Source organism: Alligator mississippiensis, chromosome 4 (assembly GCF_030867095.1).
Source record: "Alligator mississippiensis isolate rAllMis1 chromosome 4, rAllMis1, whole genome shotgun sequence".
NCBI classification, from domain to species: Eukaryota; Metazoa; Chordata; order Crocodylia; family Alligatoridae; genus Alligator; species Alligator mississippiensis.
This window is the reverse complement of record NC_081827.1, coordinates 74,061,552-74,078,133: the sequence shown is the minus strand read 5'-3', so window position 1 is coordinate 74,078,133 and position 16,582 is coordinate 74,061,552. Positions and strand designations below refer to the sequence as shown.

At 44.6% G+C, this 16,582-nt stretch overlaps 2 protein-coding genes across 5 annotated transcripts in view; both read left to right on the top strand.

The window, feature by feature from the left end:
* CAPS2 (calcyphosine 2) overlaps window positions 1-5,225 on the top strand; it is a 77,171-nt gene extending 71,946 nt beyond the window's left edge. The window contains exon 20 of the mRNA XM_059726099.1: window positions 1,084-5,225. Within this exon, the coding sequence (XP_059582082.1) occupies window positions 1,084-1,154 (71 nt within the window). The 3' untranslated portion in view covers window positions 1,155-5,225. The remainder of the gene's footprint in view (window positions 1-1,083) is intronic.
* Window positions 5,226-12,178: 6,953 nt separating this feature from the next.
* KCNC2 (potassium voltage-gated channel subfamily C member 2) overlaps window positions 12,179-16,582 on the top strand; it is a 189,182-nt gene continuing 184,778 nt past the window's right edge. For 2 of the 4 annotated variants that reach the window (XM_059726096.1, XM_059726095.1), the window contains exons 1-2: window positions 12,179-13,026; window positions 13,134-13,794. In XM_059726096.1, coding sequence (XP_059582079.1) covers window positions 13,153-13,794 — 642 coding nt within the window. In that variant the 5' untranslated portion in view covers window positions 12,179-13,026; window positions 13,134-13,152. The remainder of the gene's footprint in view (window positions 13,027-13,133; window positions 13,795-16,582) is intronic. The other 2 variants (XM_059726097.1, XM_014595924.3) reach the window with 1 other exon arrangement.

Genomic DNA, 16,582 nt, shown 5'->3' with positions numbered 1-16,582 from the left:
AGATGATTCATCGTAGCTGACTCTTCCCTACATTCCATCATGGAAACAGAGTGGATTATGCTGAGGATTTTTGTTGGACAGCCAATCTTTTTCCATAACATCAAGAGTAGTCTGAGTGGCCTGATGGACAAGGTATTTTCAACCAGGGGTTGCAGGTTCAGGTCCTGCATGGGATGGATGGTTCTATTATTTCTGGAGGCAGCTTTTTGACAGAAAAAGGAGCAATGGTCTCAAATTGCATCAAGGGAGGTTTAGGTCGGATTAGGAACAGCTTTCTCACTAGGAGGGTTATAAAGCACAGGAACAAATTACTTACTCCATCTTTAGAGGTTTTTAAGGCCCAACTAGGCAAAGACGTTGCTGGAATGATCTAGTTGGGGATGGTCCTGCTTTGAGCAGGGAGTTGGACTAGATGACCTCCTGAGGTCCCTTCCAACTCTTAATTTTCTGTGATTCTAAGAGATCTTCTCTGTTGACAAGGGTGAAGACCTCGGTCAGGTTCAATGAAGGCAGTATAGAGGGGTCTCTCTCTTCCTTACATTTTTTTTTGGATTTGTTGGATTGAAAAGAGCATATCTATGGTGGGCCTACAAGTGCTGAAGCCATACAGTAATTCAGGGAAAACACAGTCAGTAAGGCTCTTATTCCCTACTGTCCAGCAGTGAATAAGAAGCTTGTTATTGTCTACCCATCTTCGTATCTGTTGCTTTTGGTCTGTTATGACTTCTCCTGATGCTGTCTTTAATGGAACTGACTTCTTTGCAGTTGGACCTAATGCCTCTGGGTTCTGTCATACATGCGTCTGTTTCCAGTGTCAAATACCTATTGAATTTCCTTGCACAGCTGCAGCCAATAATCATTGGTGCAACATCTTCAGATTTGTTGGACAACACTCCTTGTTTTCTTCAGTCCCCTCAAAATTCCATCTGAGGCATTTTTCTTGTGATTTAACATAGCAATTTGTCTGGTCTTGATAAATGGAATCAGTTCATGTGAATGTGTCTTAAACCAATCCTGATTTCTTCTAACCTGTTTGCTGAATATAGAGTCAGCAGTAATGCATCTTTTTTTTTTTTTTTTTAGGCTTCCCCATTTCTCTTCTGCAGTCTCACACAAAAGCAGCTCTGAAGCAGCCTCCTCCAGAACCTCTGTAAACTGCAAGGTTTTCTGATGATCAGATGTGTTGGTGATGCTAATACTTAGAGCAGAAGATTTTATTTGGTTTCTGTTTAATCTTAGTGACCAGAAAAGTGAGTGATCAGTCTCACAACCAACACTATGGTAGCTACAAGGAGGACATTATTGAGATTGGACTGCCTAATGATGATGAGGTCCAACTGGTTCCAGTGGCCGGACCTTGGGTGCCTCCATGATACTTTATGCCATAGCTTTGTTTGAAAGAATGAGTTGGTTATGCACAAGCTATGATAGAAGCAGAACTCCAACCACCTTTGCCCATTACCATTCATGCTTCCCATGTTATGTGAGCCCAGGCAAATTGCCCAGGGTTTGGTGTCAGCACTAACTCTGGCACTGAAGTCCCTTAGGAGATATAAGTTCTCAGTATTTGGAACCTTGCCAATAATGCTAGCCACTTCTTCATAAAACTTGTCTTTAACCTCAGAGTAAAGTGTTGGAGCATAGGCACCCACTAAGGTGACTGTGCCAGGATCCTCTCAGAACTATTCAATGGATTCTTGATCATTTTGAGATGATTGTTACTAGCAGCAAAGCCTATGCCATGTTCATGTACATCTTGGGGAACTTTCCATTGCCAGAAGAATGTGTAGTATGTTTCTTTTAAGGAGTCATCTGAGGTCAGGTGTGTTTCTTGCAGTACTGCAAAGCCAATGTTCAACCTATTTAATTCCATATCTATCACAGCTGTCTTATGAGCATCAGAGATATTCACAAGATTGTCAGTCAGGCCAAGACACATGGTCTTGACATTCCATGTTGAAATGCAGAGTATTGCTTTTCTCTTTTTATTTTTGTCTGGTGCAGTGATGGAGCCTGCTTCTCTCTGAAGCTGAAGTGATCTCTCCAGGGTGTAAAAGCCTGGCCAGTGTATATGTAGACACTGGGTTGTCTGCATACCCAATACAAAATATAAGCATACTAAATGCTGTACCAAAGCATAGGTTTAAATAGTTTAAATTGGTAAAACATAGTTTTAAATAATGTAGGTTATTTTATTATATGTAAATATGTCTGTCCTTATTAGTAGGTTAATAAATATGATATACTCATCTAATAGTGCTCCTTATTGAATCAGTTTTCTATCATATTTTTTGGTTCATTTTGTGCCCTTGGAAAAAAACTCAGTGCAGATCTCTATGAAGGTGCCCCTGAACATGTGGAAGTCCATATGCCATTGCTCGTTGTCACAAGTGGACATGACTATCCACGTCTACCTGTCACTGCTGGTCTCCCCAGCCAGAAATGCCAGTCCGCAGTTTTGAGTCAGTCCCATGTCTGCCTGGACCACAATGTGCTGACCTGCAGCCAAAAGATCCTCATGGTAGTGGCTGTTATTACAGACTAGGGTTTGAGTGTAGCCACAGACCCTCCATTGTCTGGCAGCGAGCACACACATGAGGTTTTCCCCTGTAAATACTGCTCCATTGTTCTTGGTGCCATGAAAGTAGGTGTGGTGTTCATCAGGGCTTGGTTGGAAGACCTTTTCCATTCCATCTCCTTCACGAATTCATGATGTTGGGCCAGCAAGGTGACAGCCATGCATCAGCAGCCAAGAGTGGTCATGTGCCAAGTCATGGTCAGTAGTGACTGGCAGCAGAAAGGGGCAGGCAGCTCAGGCAGCAAGGGGCCTGAGCTACCTGTTGAATCGCACCAGGATCCCTCCCACACAAATTTTACTACTCACCCATAATTTGAACTAGTGGCTGCTTTACCTAGCACTGGCAGAGTCAGCGAAACCTATAGAAACGTGGCCAACTCCAAGAATGCTGGCTTGCATACTTTCTCAGGCCATTTGCTGGTGGAAGAGCATCAGTACATTCAGCTACTCTTCAAACTTGCTTTGAAGGGCAATGTGGGGTCATGCTAGTCCTGCGACTTCTCAGTTGTAGGACAAGTTGCAGCACAACCGGTCCCACAACAAATGCAACTGTTTGTTTATAGCCATAGAAACACAATCCTCTTTGGTTTTGATAGGAGTTTTTAATTCTATTACTTTGTCATAAAGTACAAAATCAGGTGTGTTGCCTCCACTCCAAGTTACCTCACTGTGGTTTACAAAGTATTGGACATTCTGTATGCTTGACAAGTCATACCACCTTTAAAAAAAATCAGTGAGTCGCCTGACTTTTCTCAGGCTGCTTTCAAGATTTAGGATTTTTATTATTTCCTGCTGCTGTGTTTTTTCTTGCTTTGACTTTAATTAGGTTTTTCCCTAAGCTGGACAGTTTCAACACTTTTTTTTCAATAAGACCTAGAGAAAAAGCACCTGTCATAGGGTGAGGTTTTTCTTCATGCTCTTTGCTATGCTTAAATCACTGATGATTTTTTTCCCCATAATACTTTCCCCCACAATGAATCAATTTGCTGTAGTATTACTTTAAATTATGTAGCCCCTCTCATTTAGAAGGAGCAGACTACAGGGTCCTTTTCATACAAGTAAGGATTATTGATTTGTTAGTATCTCTTTTTGGTTTAATTTCACTTTTTGCTCACCAAAATAAAAGGAATATTAGAAAAGGTAGTCTCATTAATTCCTAATAATTGTGAACATGAAACTGTTCTACCATCCTTTTCACTTCAAGGACAGTCATTTTGATAACTAGTTAGATTGATGGTGCACTCTTAGATCATACAGAATAGTTGATTGCAGTAGGTAATATAGACTGTGCATTCATAACACGTCTGTGAACAGCTGAAAGTCAAAGGTTCTGACATTTAAAAAATAGAAACCTGAATGAGAACAGCATTGTATCTTACAATATATTTGTGAGTTTTAATTTAAAAAATTCAACTAGCTTTCTAACACTATTGATGTATATACGTGAAGGAAAACTATCAAGCATAACCTAAGTAGTAGAATAAATATTGATGTGGTAGGAGATCATTTATTAATCTAACATATAGAAGGATTGTGATAAAGTCTCCCCATCTTGATTAAGCATCGTGATAAACTCTCTTTAATGTGTTGTTGAACCTTTATTAATTTGCGGTAGGCAAATCCATATCCATTATATATCTGGCTATATTCATTTGTGCTACGTATGGAAAAACAAGTAACACGGGAACAGGGGGTAGTCCCTGCCTTAGAAAATTTAATATTTAGGTGTCAAATAAGGTGCTATAGATGAATGAAATGGAGATGGCTGTTTTGGAGGATGCAGTAACAGTATAATGAACCTAGATTAGCATAAAGTTGATGTTTTATAGCATGTTTTGAAAAAAGATGAGCAAGTCTTCATTTTTAAGTCAATGGGGATCAAGTTTTCTGGTTATCAGGATTTTAAATACCATATTTACTTGAATCTAAGACAAGGTTTTTTCCCTAATTCAACATGGAGGGGAGCCTCATCTTGGAGTTGAGTACTGGCACAGGACAGGCAGGCAGTAGCTGCGGTTCTGGCTCCAACCCAAGCCCAGGGTGGAAGCTGGAGCCACAGCTGCTGCCTGCCTTTGCCCAGGGCTGGAGCTGCTGCTTGGCTGTGGCTGGGCCTGGAGTTGCTGCCACTGCCTGGCCAGGGCCAGAGCTAGAGTCGGAGCCACTGCATAGATTAACAGTGGCAGACTGGGGCAATTGGCAGGGGGATGGGGGAACAAGTAGCCAAGGGAAAGGAAGGGAGGCAAGGGGCAGAGGGCAGGCTACCTGCCCTCCCTGCCATTTGCCTCCTTACTGTCTGCACCCTTGCTACAGCTTTCCCTGCCTCGGTGGTAAAGGGGGCAAATTTAAGATGACCCTTCAATATTATAATTCTCTATGTATAGTGTCTAATTATTGGGAGGGATGGTCATTTTAAATTCAAAGTTGTTTTGGATTTGGGTAAATACAGTATTCTGAACACTTTTTTAGTTACGTTTTGGGGTACTGTTTGGGGAATTTTTGGTTTGCTTATCACTTTTATTATTTTATTTTACTATTTTATCTGTTTGTATCCTTTATCTTGCTTTTTACTGTAAATGCCCTGAATCTTCAGGGAAGGGTGGCATGGAAGTCAAATAAATAAATAAATAGCCTGACAGCTCTACTAAGAAGGCTGGGACATTGAGTGTTAATTTTAGTTGTAATGTTCTCAAGGTATGGTGTCAGGTAGAAGATACCCAGTCTAACAAAGGCCATTGAGTGTTAATTTTAGTTGTAATGTTCTCAAGGTATGGTGTCAGGTAGAAGATACCCAGTCTAACAAAGGCATGGATAATTGTGCAAAGGCCTGCACTGGGCAAAAATCATTCATTTTCTTCCCAGGTACAAAAGAGCCTGCTACTTAGGCAGCCAAGAGTGGGATTTAATAATACATCTCAGTTCTGCATTGTGTTGCAAATAGTAATCATACACTTTCGGTCAATAGTGCTGAAATACTTTACTTTATATAAACTCTTCCAGCTCTCCCAATCCAGAAACCTCATCTCTGTCTTTTGGATTTGACAAAAATCACACTCAACTGTGCCATGCCCCCACACCCCATCCATATCAGCAAGTTAATACAGGCACTAGGTTATTCACTACTGTAGCCGTATCTGATACGATAGAGGCAGGGATGTGTAGTATAGTGTCATTAGGTTACTGAAAGCATCACAGCCTTTCTTGCCTAATGTAGCCCTTTCAGGACTTCATACAATCAGTGAACATGTGACAGCATAGATGTTTGTGGTATCATTTGGAAGAGAACCTTTTAGGAGAAAAAAATTGCTTAGAACTACTCCTTTGGGTTTTCTTGAAAAAGGAATTGGAGTAGTTAGGATTTGAAATAAGTTAAACTCTTGCTTACTGTCAAATGTGGCTTAAACTTTTAAAAAATATTTCATTTTTATCTATGGCTAGATGGAGATCTAATGATATGAGCCATACAATTTCAGTTCTGCATCCAAATGTAAAACCCAATCTGACCAGATTCGAAGAAACCTGAGAAATCATCTTGTCATACCACAATCTTTTTGGTATCCAGGATAAGTCATGGGTTGTCAATCAGTAGTTAGTCAGACTGTCTCTGTCGAGAGTTGTTTCCTCCAAGTGATCTCACAGTTTCTTTAAGGGACATTGAAACCATAACCCGCCATCCTCCTACAAGGGAATGTTTAAAATTATGGCATACTTGCACCAGCCAGGAAGGACTGGTTCCTGTGAATCTGTGTGAATCTGATTCACAGGTTATAACAGGAAACTATGCCAGCACCTCCGTAACTTCAGTGAGTAGTACTGTAATGAAGAACAAGCAAGAAGATGCAGTGTTTGTCCTCTTGAGAATACTGTACTGTTTCCATGGCAGTAGACAGCTCAGTCTGAATCTGGGCAATTTTGTCTGCAGAGTAACATGAAAAAAAATTCAAAGAGAAAAACTCGACTGTAACTGAATGGAAGCAGCCAAAATTAATCAAGCCTGCATACACTGAAACTCGTTCCACTATATGGGATTTTGTAGATGCTGTGAAGAACCCTTTTTCTGCTTTCTGCACAGCCATGGTTTATGATCTTACACCTGTGCATCTGAGTCAGTCAGACTCTTCACAAGACTTCTGCCACCAGCACTTGGTGCTTCTCTTCTCTTGCTTCATTTATTGGAGGGTCATCTGTAAACCACGGTTACTTGTGCAGATGATGAAAAAAACTGGTGGAAAGGGCAATAAAGGTATCTCTTACTTTCTTTAGCAGTAGTAGAAAACAGAAAATTATTACAGTGTACCTAGATAGAACTGATAGAACAACCCTTTCCCTCAGAGGAGCCTTGTACAATCAACTTCATAAGGTGGACAGTTCAAGTGGGTCAGCTGGGATAAGCATGTCCCAATGTCAGAACAAAGGAAATTATGAAAATCCCTGGAGGCATGTGGAACTTCCTACGTCACTCAGAGAGTGAGAAGATCGTGTCCTAATTCTTTTTGCCTGTGTTCAGGAATGTTAACAATGTATTTTGAATTTTTTAAAAAACCTTTTCAGCTAACTCATCATTCTGGGACACATACATAAGGTTAACATTGTTTTTACCATCAGATCCCATACCATCTGCATTAGATGAAACAGTAGAATGATAGGTGGCATAATTATTAAAAATAAAATACAGAGTTAACCATTTGTGTTCTTCTCTAGGAGCAAAATTATATCAACTTAAGTAGGGATTTAAACGAGGCCTTGGATATTAAAGTTCTTTTTAAGGGTTTGGACATATGACCAATTCACTCCAGGATAAAAGGAAGTAGGGCTTTATGCTATGTCACTTGTTCAGTTATAACTCTGGCATGCATACTCTTACCTTTGGATAATGGAAGCTGAACTGTGAATGTTATAGTCCTGTCAGTGAAAGATGGGTAAATTACTAAGGCATAGCTTCTACCTACCTCAGGTAAGTGTGTGCACACAGGTAGTTTTAGCATGGAACAACTGACGAACAGTAAAGTCTCAATCTGTTTTACCATGTAGTGAATTATTTGCATGTCCATAACCTCAGTTTCTTTATGGGGAACTCATTGGCAGTCCATAAAGAGAGCACAGAAACTGGATGCTTCCTTGAAGACTTACTAAACAAACTGACTTAGAGTCTATGTCTATGGATGTCCAGAATTTGGAAATTCATGATCTAGACATTGCTCTTTTATTTTAGCAGACTGTGGTACTAATAACTAATAAGCTATCTTCAGTTCTGACTGCTGTGTCCACTCGAACCACCCTCTGTTTTGCTCAAAGGAGGATATTATGTAACTTTAGCCATTGTCTTTGCTATCTCTATTACAGCGATGCTTCAAGATCCAACTGAGATTAGGACATATTTAGAAGTGGTCCATATCTCAAAGGCTTCAGTTAAAATGAACAAGGAGGACAAAGAATGGGAAGGTAACAGGTACTGTGCAGAAAGGCTGCAGGTATCTGTGAAGTTTCACAAATTTCCCATCCTGTCACGTGGCCAGTCTAGCTATAGCGCTGGTTAGACTCTTGGGATCACTCAGGATTCCTCTCTCAGAACAGAACCACCCGATCCAAACCGATCCTCACCTGAGTGTCAGAAGGGGAATCGGAAGACCTGTCTTGCACTCAAGCTCTGATTCGGGACTTGGGGACCTTATTTAGCTGATTTCTCAGTCCTTCATGATATCAGAGCATACTTGACTTGATCTGAGGTATCTTTGTATAGTACTCTTGCTATCGAAACTGCTGCCAAATATTCAGCCTGTACATTTACACAGCAATACTCTAGACCTGGCTTCAAAATTGGATGCAGGCGAGTACTGTACTTGCTGTTTAATTAGTCTTCTCCAACCTCTTTAGACTCATTAGGGCATATCAGTCCCTCAGAAGTGGGACTCTGTACTGACACCACGTGAAGGAGTAAGAAAAATGGCTGACTTTAAACTGGAGTTTGAAGTATATTGTCAGGACAGATCAAAACTTCATTCCCACTATTTCAGAATCAGTAATGGATACTAAAAACTCTCAGAAACTGAGGGAGCCTGGCACCATGCCTCCTTATATAGACTTATATAACCTATATGTAAAGACTATTGAATATTACAAAGGTCTGCACCCCACAAATGTGAATCAGTACTGACAAAATTAGTTGAAGAGATACAGTTATAGGTGAGTAATCTCCCCCCCCCCCCCCCCATCTTGGACTATTTGTGGCTTGGCGGAAGTAACCAATGCGAAAGCGGAGAGAGACGTGAAACCCTGAAACAAGGATAATTGGAGGGCCCTAACAAACTACTCAATTGAACTTCAGACTGAAACTAGGATAACTGGTGAGTTCCTGGAAAGGCAATGCCCTGAGCCTCGAAAGAATGAAGGAACAGTGTGATTATTTTGTGAAAGTTTGAGAAATCAGAAGAGGAATGTAATTTTACAACTGCTGTATGCTTCTGAATTGGCCATTGAATCAGGAAGAGAACTGACAAGGAGTGTGTTCTGGGACTATATCCTTTCAACAAAGAGTTTGAATTTGCTCAAGGTTCTGGGAAAAATACAAGTGTGAATTTTGTAGTTGAAGTTGGGATATTTTTTGGTAACTGAGTGCTGTGATTCAGAAACATACAAAGCAATACTATATATTAGTATTGTAGCTGTATCATTTCCAACCCCCCTACCTCTTTTTTCTCTAAAAAAAATAACTTAAATGCAAAAAAACCTACAGTACTTTACATTGAAAGGTTGGGAAATGCAAAATATAAAGCTTAAATAATAAATATAGCACATGCTGCGTATTGGATTACTAGGTAGGCTAGTACGATTAGTAGGTTGTGGACTGAGGCTTATCCTTGTTCCTCTGGTGTCATCATCATTTTAAAGGAAACTCCAGCTTTTGCTCCTCCAGTTTCCCTTCTCTTTAAAATGTTTCATGTGGGACTTTTACAGTTTTTATATGATTCACTGAGAGATGTTCAGTTTCCAAAAATGTCACAAAGAACTAAAATTTTAGTGGGGAAATGAAATTGGAATAAATGAATCTGCGAAGTGCCAGGGTACTGCCACTAATAACAATTAAATGATTTCACAATGGCTTTTACAGTCTTTTCTAGTCACCCTGTACAGCTCCAGTTACCCAGTTAACATCTGTCTGGGGAAATGTAACAAAAACTTATCTTCATGAATGCTGTCCCTTAGTCAATCCCATTTTGTACATAACTCTCATTCCTAAAGTCAGAAAATATATCTTTCTGTATCTTTATGTAATAAGTAGATTTTCTTATTGGCTTGCTTCTTTCCTATTGATACATTAGTGATTGGTATATTTCAGTCATTTTATGATTCTTGGCAGTTGATTTTTTTTATAACCTAATTTCTCTCTTACATCAGTAACTGAAATAAATTATTCTGGCCTGTTTTGATTAAGATACCCATTGTGAATCTCTGCTTACGTTACCAGCAGTATTGAACTACTTTCTAATAGATTATGTAGGAGAGAATTATATGTCATTGTAAATATATCAATGACTACTATATTTGCTGTGGCATTCTGTCGCACCTGGAGCTTCAGGTGGTGATAGTGGCTAGGAACACTTTTTCCACTGTGAAGAATTAATGTTTCTAGTTTTTCCCCCCAGCAATGAAATCAGAGTTTTAAAAAGTAAGCCAAGAAGAATCTCTGCAAAGTTCTGGGATGCTCCTAGCACATGGTTTTGGGAGGGAGATCCTACAAATAGATTTTGGGTGTGGGATCCTGATGGATCTGTACAAGACCTGATTTCATGCTAGCTTTGTTCCTTGTGTATCAGTAGCTATTGCTGTCCCACCCAGGATTTCACATGGTGGAAAAGAACTACAGGAATGTAATACACCTCCATTATATTGCTTGTGGGATCTTTATGGGATTAAAGAGGAGACAATGAATGTATTTTCTGGCCTTGCATCCTCTTTCTTGGAGGCTTCTGGCTAGCCCTGCATTTCAGGCACATCCCCAAATGTGCAGGGAGTCCTCTGTAAAAGGAAAGTTTTTAAGTAGGAAGGGGAGAAGACCTGTGTAAGGATCATGGGTGACTGTTGCCTCTTGAGTCTGTGGGGGCACGCACAGAAGTTGTCGACGGTGGAGACAGGGCTGGTGAGCACCTGCAGGAGCTGCAGGCGGGGTTGGTGTAGGGGACAGCCCTGTCTGGGAGGCATGTGCTCTCCTGTGCCCCCCCCCCCCCCGCAGTTGCCTATGGTAGGGATGGTCCCCTTCATGCGTGACTAGATCTTATAATTTGGTTTTACAGGTTGAGCACTAGTTTGGGCAATCTCAATTTCTTTCTTATCATGCAGAAGATGAATGCTGCTTCTGCCCAGATGTAGTTATCTTTACTTGTTTCCATAAAACAAACAAACAAACAAACACAAAAACTTTTGAGCTCCACATCTGTAACCTTATCTCTAGCCTTGCCTAGGCATTTCAGCACATGCTCTTTTGCAAGCTCTGAAGCATGTGAAACAGGGGCAGCCAGCCTGCAGCACATGTGCCACAAGTGACACAGGCAGCTGTTGTAGGTGGCATGTTGAGTCCTGGGCCCTCAGTGCAGGAAGGCACCAAATTGGAGGCAGGGTGATCAAACCTCTGGCTGTGCGAAACAGAGCAGGGGCAGCAGGCTACTGCAGGAGGTGTTGGGTGTTGGTACCAGGAGCCACACAAACCCTTCCCTGGCTCTGCAGCTGCTGCTGAATTTGGCGCTTTGCATGTGGTAGTTGCAGGGCCAGGGAAGGGTTAACCTGGGTCTGGTGGTGGTACACAGCCAGATCTCTCTTCCTCCCCCTCCCATCCACACCACTGCCCCAGGGTGCGAATGCAATCAGGTGCACGGAGGGGATGGGATGGGGGTCACAGTCAGAGCAACACTTGTGGGGACAGGGGAAGTTTTAACTTGTAGCTCAGCTGCCAAAAAAGGAGGCCTACCACTGATGTACAATATAGCTCTACATACCAATATCCTGGGCATAAAAATTACAGGGCATTTTTACTCATGCATGCATCACAGCGGTCAGGGCTTTGAAAAGTGCCTGGCGTTGTGCTGCGTGCAGTTGTATAAGTGCCAACATGCGTGTGAACGCTGAGGAAGTGGTGATGGTGTGCTTTTGAACTAAAACACCTTGGAGGTGCTTTGGCTCAAAAGTGCACTGCTGCCATGGGCTGTGTGCTGATGCACATTTTGCTGCTTATACAACTGCACACGGTGCAACGTGGTGTGCCTCAGCTCGATTCATCGAGCCTGCTCCAAAGCAGATCTCTGCTGCGTTGCTGGAAAAAAAGCACATGTAGAAATGCCCACAGAGCCTGGCAGTGGAACTAATGTCGCCCTATAGTGGGGCTACTCCGGAGTTACCGCCATGAACGCTGTGTGCCCATGGAGGCTGTGGCGGTGCTGTTAGCTGCAGGAGCGTGGTGGAGGCAAGTGGGGAGCTCCCACAGCAGCGCCAGCAGTGTTGGCGGTGGCTAGCAGTGATTGTGGACTGCCCACAGACGCTGCCAGTGGCATTGGTGTGTGTGGGAGGGGGGCGAGTGGCAACTGCCCATAGGTGCTGCCTTTTCATGGAGAGTAAACTGCCACACACACCCTTTTGCAGGGGGTGCACGCTCAGTGGCTGCATGTGTACCTGTGTGCACCCCCTATACGTTGCCAATAGTTGCAGCTGTGTAGAGGGATGCAGCTTCTTTGGGCAGAGATGCGATATCTTTGATGAGACCAACTAAAGCAGTGGGAGAAATTCTTCCTTGCAAGCTTTCGGGCACAAACGCCATTCCTCAGGCAGAGGGCATTCTGGCTCGGGAGAGTTTTCACTGACTGCATCTGCTTTGGGCCATGGACAAGACAGCTGGAGGAGGCTTCGAGAGCTGCTTCCTTCCTTCGCAAACGCCCTCCTTGCTTTTAGCCGCGGACTTTCCCATTAACAACGCGGGGCTGGAGGAAAAAGCCAGGGGCGGCCTCCTCGCCGCTTCCCCCGCCTGGCTCCCCCGGCCCGCGGGGCTCTCGAGGCTGGAGGGGGAGGCGAGACTTGGCGGAGCCTGAAGCCACAGGTGAGGGAGCCGGCTGCCGCAACCGGGAGCGGGCAGCAAGGCGCAAGTCCCAGGCTCCCGCCTGCACGCGCAGCAGAGCTGCCTCGCGAGCGGCACCTGGGAAGCCTGAGGGCAGCGGGGCAGCGCCGGCACCTGTGGCTGCGCGGGCAGATCAACAGCCGCCACCTCCGGGGAGCGCCGCCCTGCACGGCGGGGAGGCGGCGGCGGCTGATACTGACATGCGGGAGGCGTGATCGCGCCGAGGAGGAGGACGATAGCAGCGCCTGGACACCGCCAACAAGTAGCCCTTGGTCGGCGGCGGGGGAGGCGCAGAGCAGCCGAGCGAGCCCGCCGGAGGACGAGGAGCCGCTTCTTCCCCGCGCGCGGCGAGGTGAGGGGAGGGGAGGGGAGGGGAGGGGGCCGCGGGGCGGGGCGGGGCCGGGCGGCGGTGGCTGCCCCGCGCTCACGGGTGCCGCTCGTCTTCCCTCCCTCCCGCAGTCATGTCTGAGGCCGAGAGATGGGAAAGCTCGAGGACCACGAGAGGGTGATCCTCAACGTGGGCGGCACCCGGCACGAGACGTACCGCAGCACGCTCAAGACCCTGCCCGGGACCCGCCTGGCGCTGCTGGCCTGCGAGTCCCGCAGCGAGTCCCCCGCGCCCGGCGCCGACGAGCCGCCGCCCCCGCCGCCGCCGTCGCCGCAGCCCCCCGCGGGCGGCTGCCCCGAGCCCGGCTGCCCCGAGTTCTTCTTCGACCGGCACCCGGGCGTCTTCGCCTACGTGCTCAACTACTACCGCACGGGCAAGCTGCACTGCCCGGCCGACGTGTGCGGGCCGCTCTTCGAGGAGGAGCTGGCCTTCTGGGGCATCGACGAGACGGACGTGGAGCCTTGCTGCTGGATGACCTACCGCCAGCACCGCGACGCCGAGGAGGCGCTTGACATCTTCGAGGCCCCCGACCTGCTCACGGGCGAGCCGGTCCCCGACGGCGCCGACCGTGACGATGACCTGGCCGCCAAGCGCCTGGGCATCGAGGATGTGGGCGCTGCTACTGCTGCCGCCGCCACCGGTGCCCCCGATGCCAAGGGCGGGCGCTGGAAGAGGCTGCAGCCCCGCATATGGGCGCTCTTCGAGGACCCCTACTCCTCCCGGGCCGCCAGGGTAAGAGTCCTCAGCCTGTGCCCCTCCCTGCAGCGGTGCACCCACTGGGTCCCTCATCCCTTCAGGGCGGGCGTCTGGGGGGCAGGAATGTCACCGGTGCTGTTGGAGGGGATCCAGGGCTTCATGGGTGATGCTGTTGCAGCCTGTTCTTGCTGGAGGGCCCTGCCAAGGTGGCTTCGAGGACAGCGGGCTGAGCCGTGATCTCCTCTGCCCTTCCCTGGGCTTTTGTGTTATGGGAGTCCCTCAGCTCTGGAAGATGTATCATTATGGTAAGGGGTGTAGCAGGGGGTGACCCGAGTTGGCTTTAGTCACTGGTTTCTGAGGGTGACTCTCCCGTGGGAGTGACCCCGGTTGGCTCTGGCCATTGGTTTCTGAAGGTGACTCTCCCCTGGGGGTGGGAGTCACTCCAGTTGGCTCTAGTCACTGGTTTCTTAAGGTAATCCTCCCTGTACCTCTGATTTAGGGAGGTGTTTTTAAAGCTCTCTCTACCCATTACATCTGTTATGCTGTTACCTGCTTAATTGTGTAGTCCATTTAGATTGGTTGCTGTGCAGACTAACCATGATGCCTAAGAGAGGTCCAGCCAGCTGGGAAAGTGTACTGGAACATGTGTAATAACGTCACAGTTGGTTTCCAGCCAGCTTTCATTGACATGTGCAGCCCGTGCCCAGGCTGGAGGTTTGGAGGTGCCCTCAGATGCTTTCTGCTGGTCAGTGTGACCCTGAGGTTTGGCCCCTCCAACCTGTGGCTTTGGGCCTAAATAGGTCTCTGAAACTTCCCTCTTGGAAGCTCATCAGGGGCAAGGTTTGGAGAAAAAGAAAGGGAGGCTTCTCCAGGTCTAAAGATTAAGTTTAGATTATGGTTTGTATGGGATAATTTGGATACAGATGATCCTGCCTCAGTTAGGGGGCTTGGACTAGATGATCTCTGGCGGTCCCTTCCAGCTCTGCTTCTTTCTGATTCTAATTAAGTCAACAAAAACGAAGCCTACAAGCCAATAGCCCTCATGCAGGAAAGCAGCCCTGGTGTAACCCTTGGGACAGGAAGGGATTGTACTAACAAGTGTGCTTATGTTTGTAAACAGAAAATTGCTCTCACTCTGTACTGAACAGGGTTTCCTCTAAGAGGTTCAAATCCTGAGAATGCTCACACCCGTGTTGAACTCTACCATCTCAGTAATGGAATTGACTTCAGTCAGACTGCTCCTGTATAAAATTTAAGGGGGTGCTTAAGAGGTTTGCTGAATCATGTCTTTAGGGCTGAAACGGCTCCCATTGTAATTAACTGCTAAACTCCTCCAGACTCGAATGGAGTACCATCAGGCCCTTAGCAAGGAGAGGACTGAAGTAGGAGACAACTCTCTCAGCTGCTCAGAGGCCTCTTAGTTACTTTTCTTTGCTGATTGCTAGTATTCCCCAGGGTGTCCAAGGCTGCAGCAATTCATTTATTCTGGCTGTGCAACTGGCTTCAAATGATACTAAAATCAGAGGATCTTTAAGAATTAAAAAACCCCCAAAAACTTTCAGAATCTATTTTTTACTGTTTAATGGGACACACATGCATTGATAACACCTCTGCTGCAGTTTAAAAATAGGGTGTATTCTAAATATCTGACTAATATCAATCTGCTTCCAAATTCCATTGCAAAATATTTTCAGTATATTCATCAGCTGGATTTTCCTAGTGACTGTGCTGACGGCACTGAATGGGTAGTTTTATCTTGTGGAGTTTTTTCCCCAGCATTCTTTGCCAAAGAATCGATGACTAGGAAGTAAAAGTTAAATGGGAGAAACCAGTGAAACATACAAACATGTTAATTACATGGATGTAATTAACCTGTAGTGTGGTGGTTACGTCAGGTATGTATTTGATTACATTGAATTTCTCAGTACTGTCTTTAAACATTGAATTCTAAAGTGTCTGCCCTGACCAGAACACTTGATATTTTCCTATCAGTGGTTTGGTTGCCACTAGTGGATATTTTGAGTTTTTAAAATTGAACACAAATTTATGTTACTACCAACAAATCAATAGTGGCAGATGCGAATTATTTTTTCTGTAGATTTTGAAAACTAGTTTGGATCTTTTTGTACCTGGATTTGTTGTTGTAAACAGTCAGAAATAGGATCATAGTCAGACCTATAACCTCACTATCTAAATTCAACTTTTTGCTTTTCCTTAAGTCTGGTGCTGTTTATGGTGATATTTCTGATAGGGAGGTTCACTTTGCGTATTGGCAGTGACTTTTAAAGCAGAAAATAGATGTGTATTTGTAAGTGCTAATGAACATCTAATAATATTTTAAGTGATGGGAACTTTACTTTGGAACTGATGTATTGTTGCTGATTCAGGCAGAGTATTTTCAAAACAAAATTATCACTTTGTGATTGTTCTGATTTAATTTGTATTTATTCTGTGTGTGAAATCAAAAGATGCACAGATTTATAAACATAGTGGACGCAATCCTGTTCCCAATGAAGTAGATAGCAAAACTCTTGCTGATGTCACTGGGGATAAAGTTTTGTTTGGTCTCGCCATGTAGATTTATTGGCATGCCACTTATCCTAGTTTGTAGAGACGCTTGGTGATAAGCTTCCAGAAATATATATAAAATCATCATCTTTAGGATTACTGCCTAATTTACTTTCACCAAGTTCTGACCTATCAACTCCAGCAATGATCCAAAGTGGATTTTAATTATTTTAGTAATAGGATAGTAAATAATATTAATGATTTGTGATTTTTTTTTGTCCCAAACTGTGATCTCTAAAAATAGAAGTTTTATAGA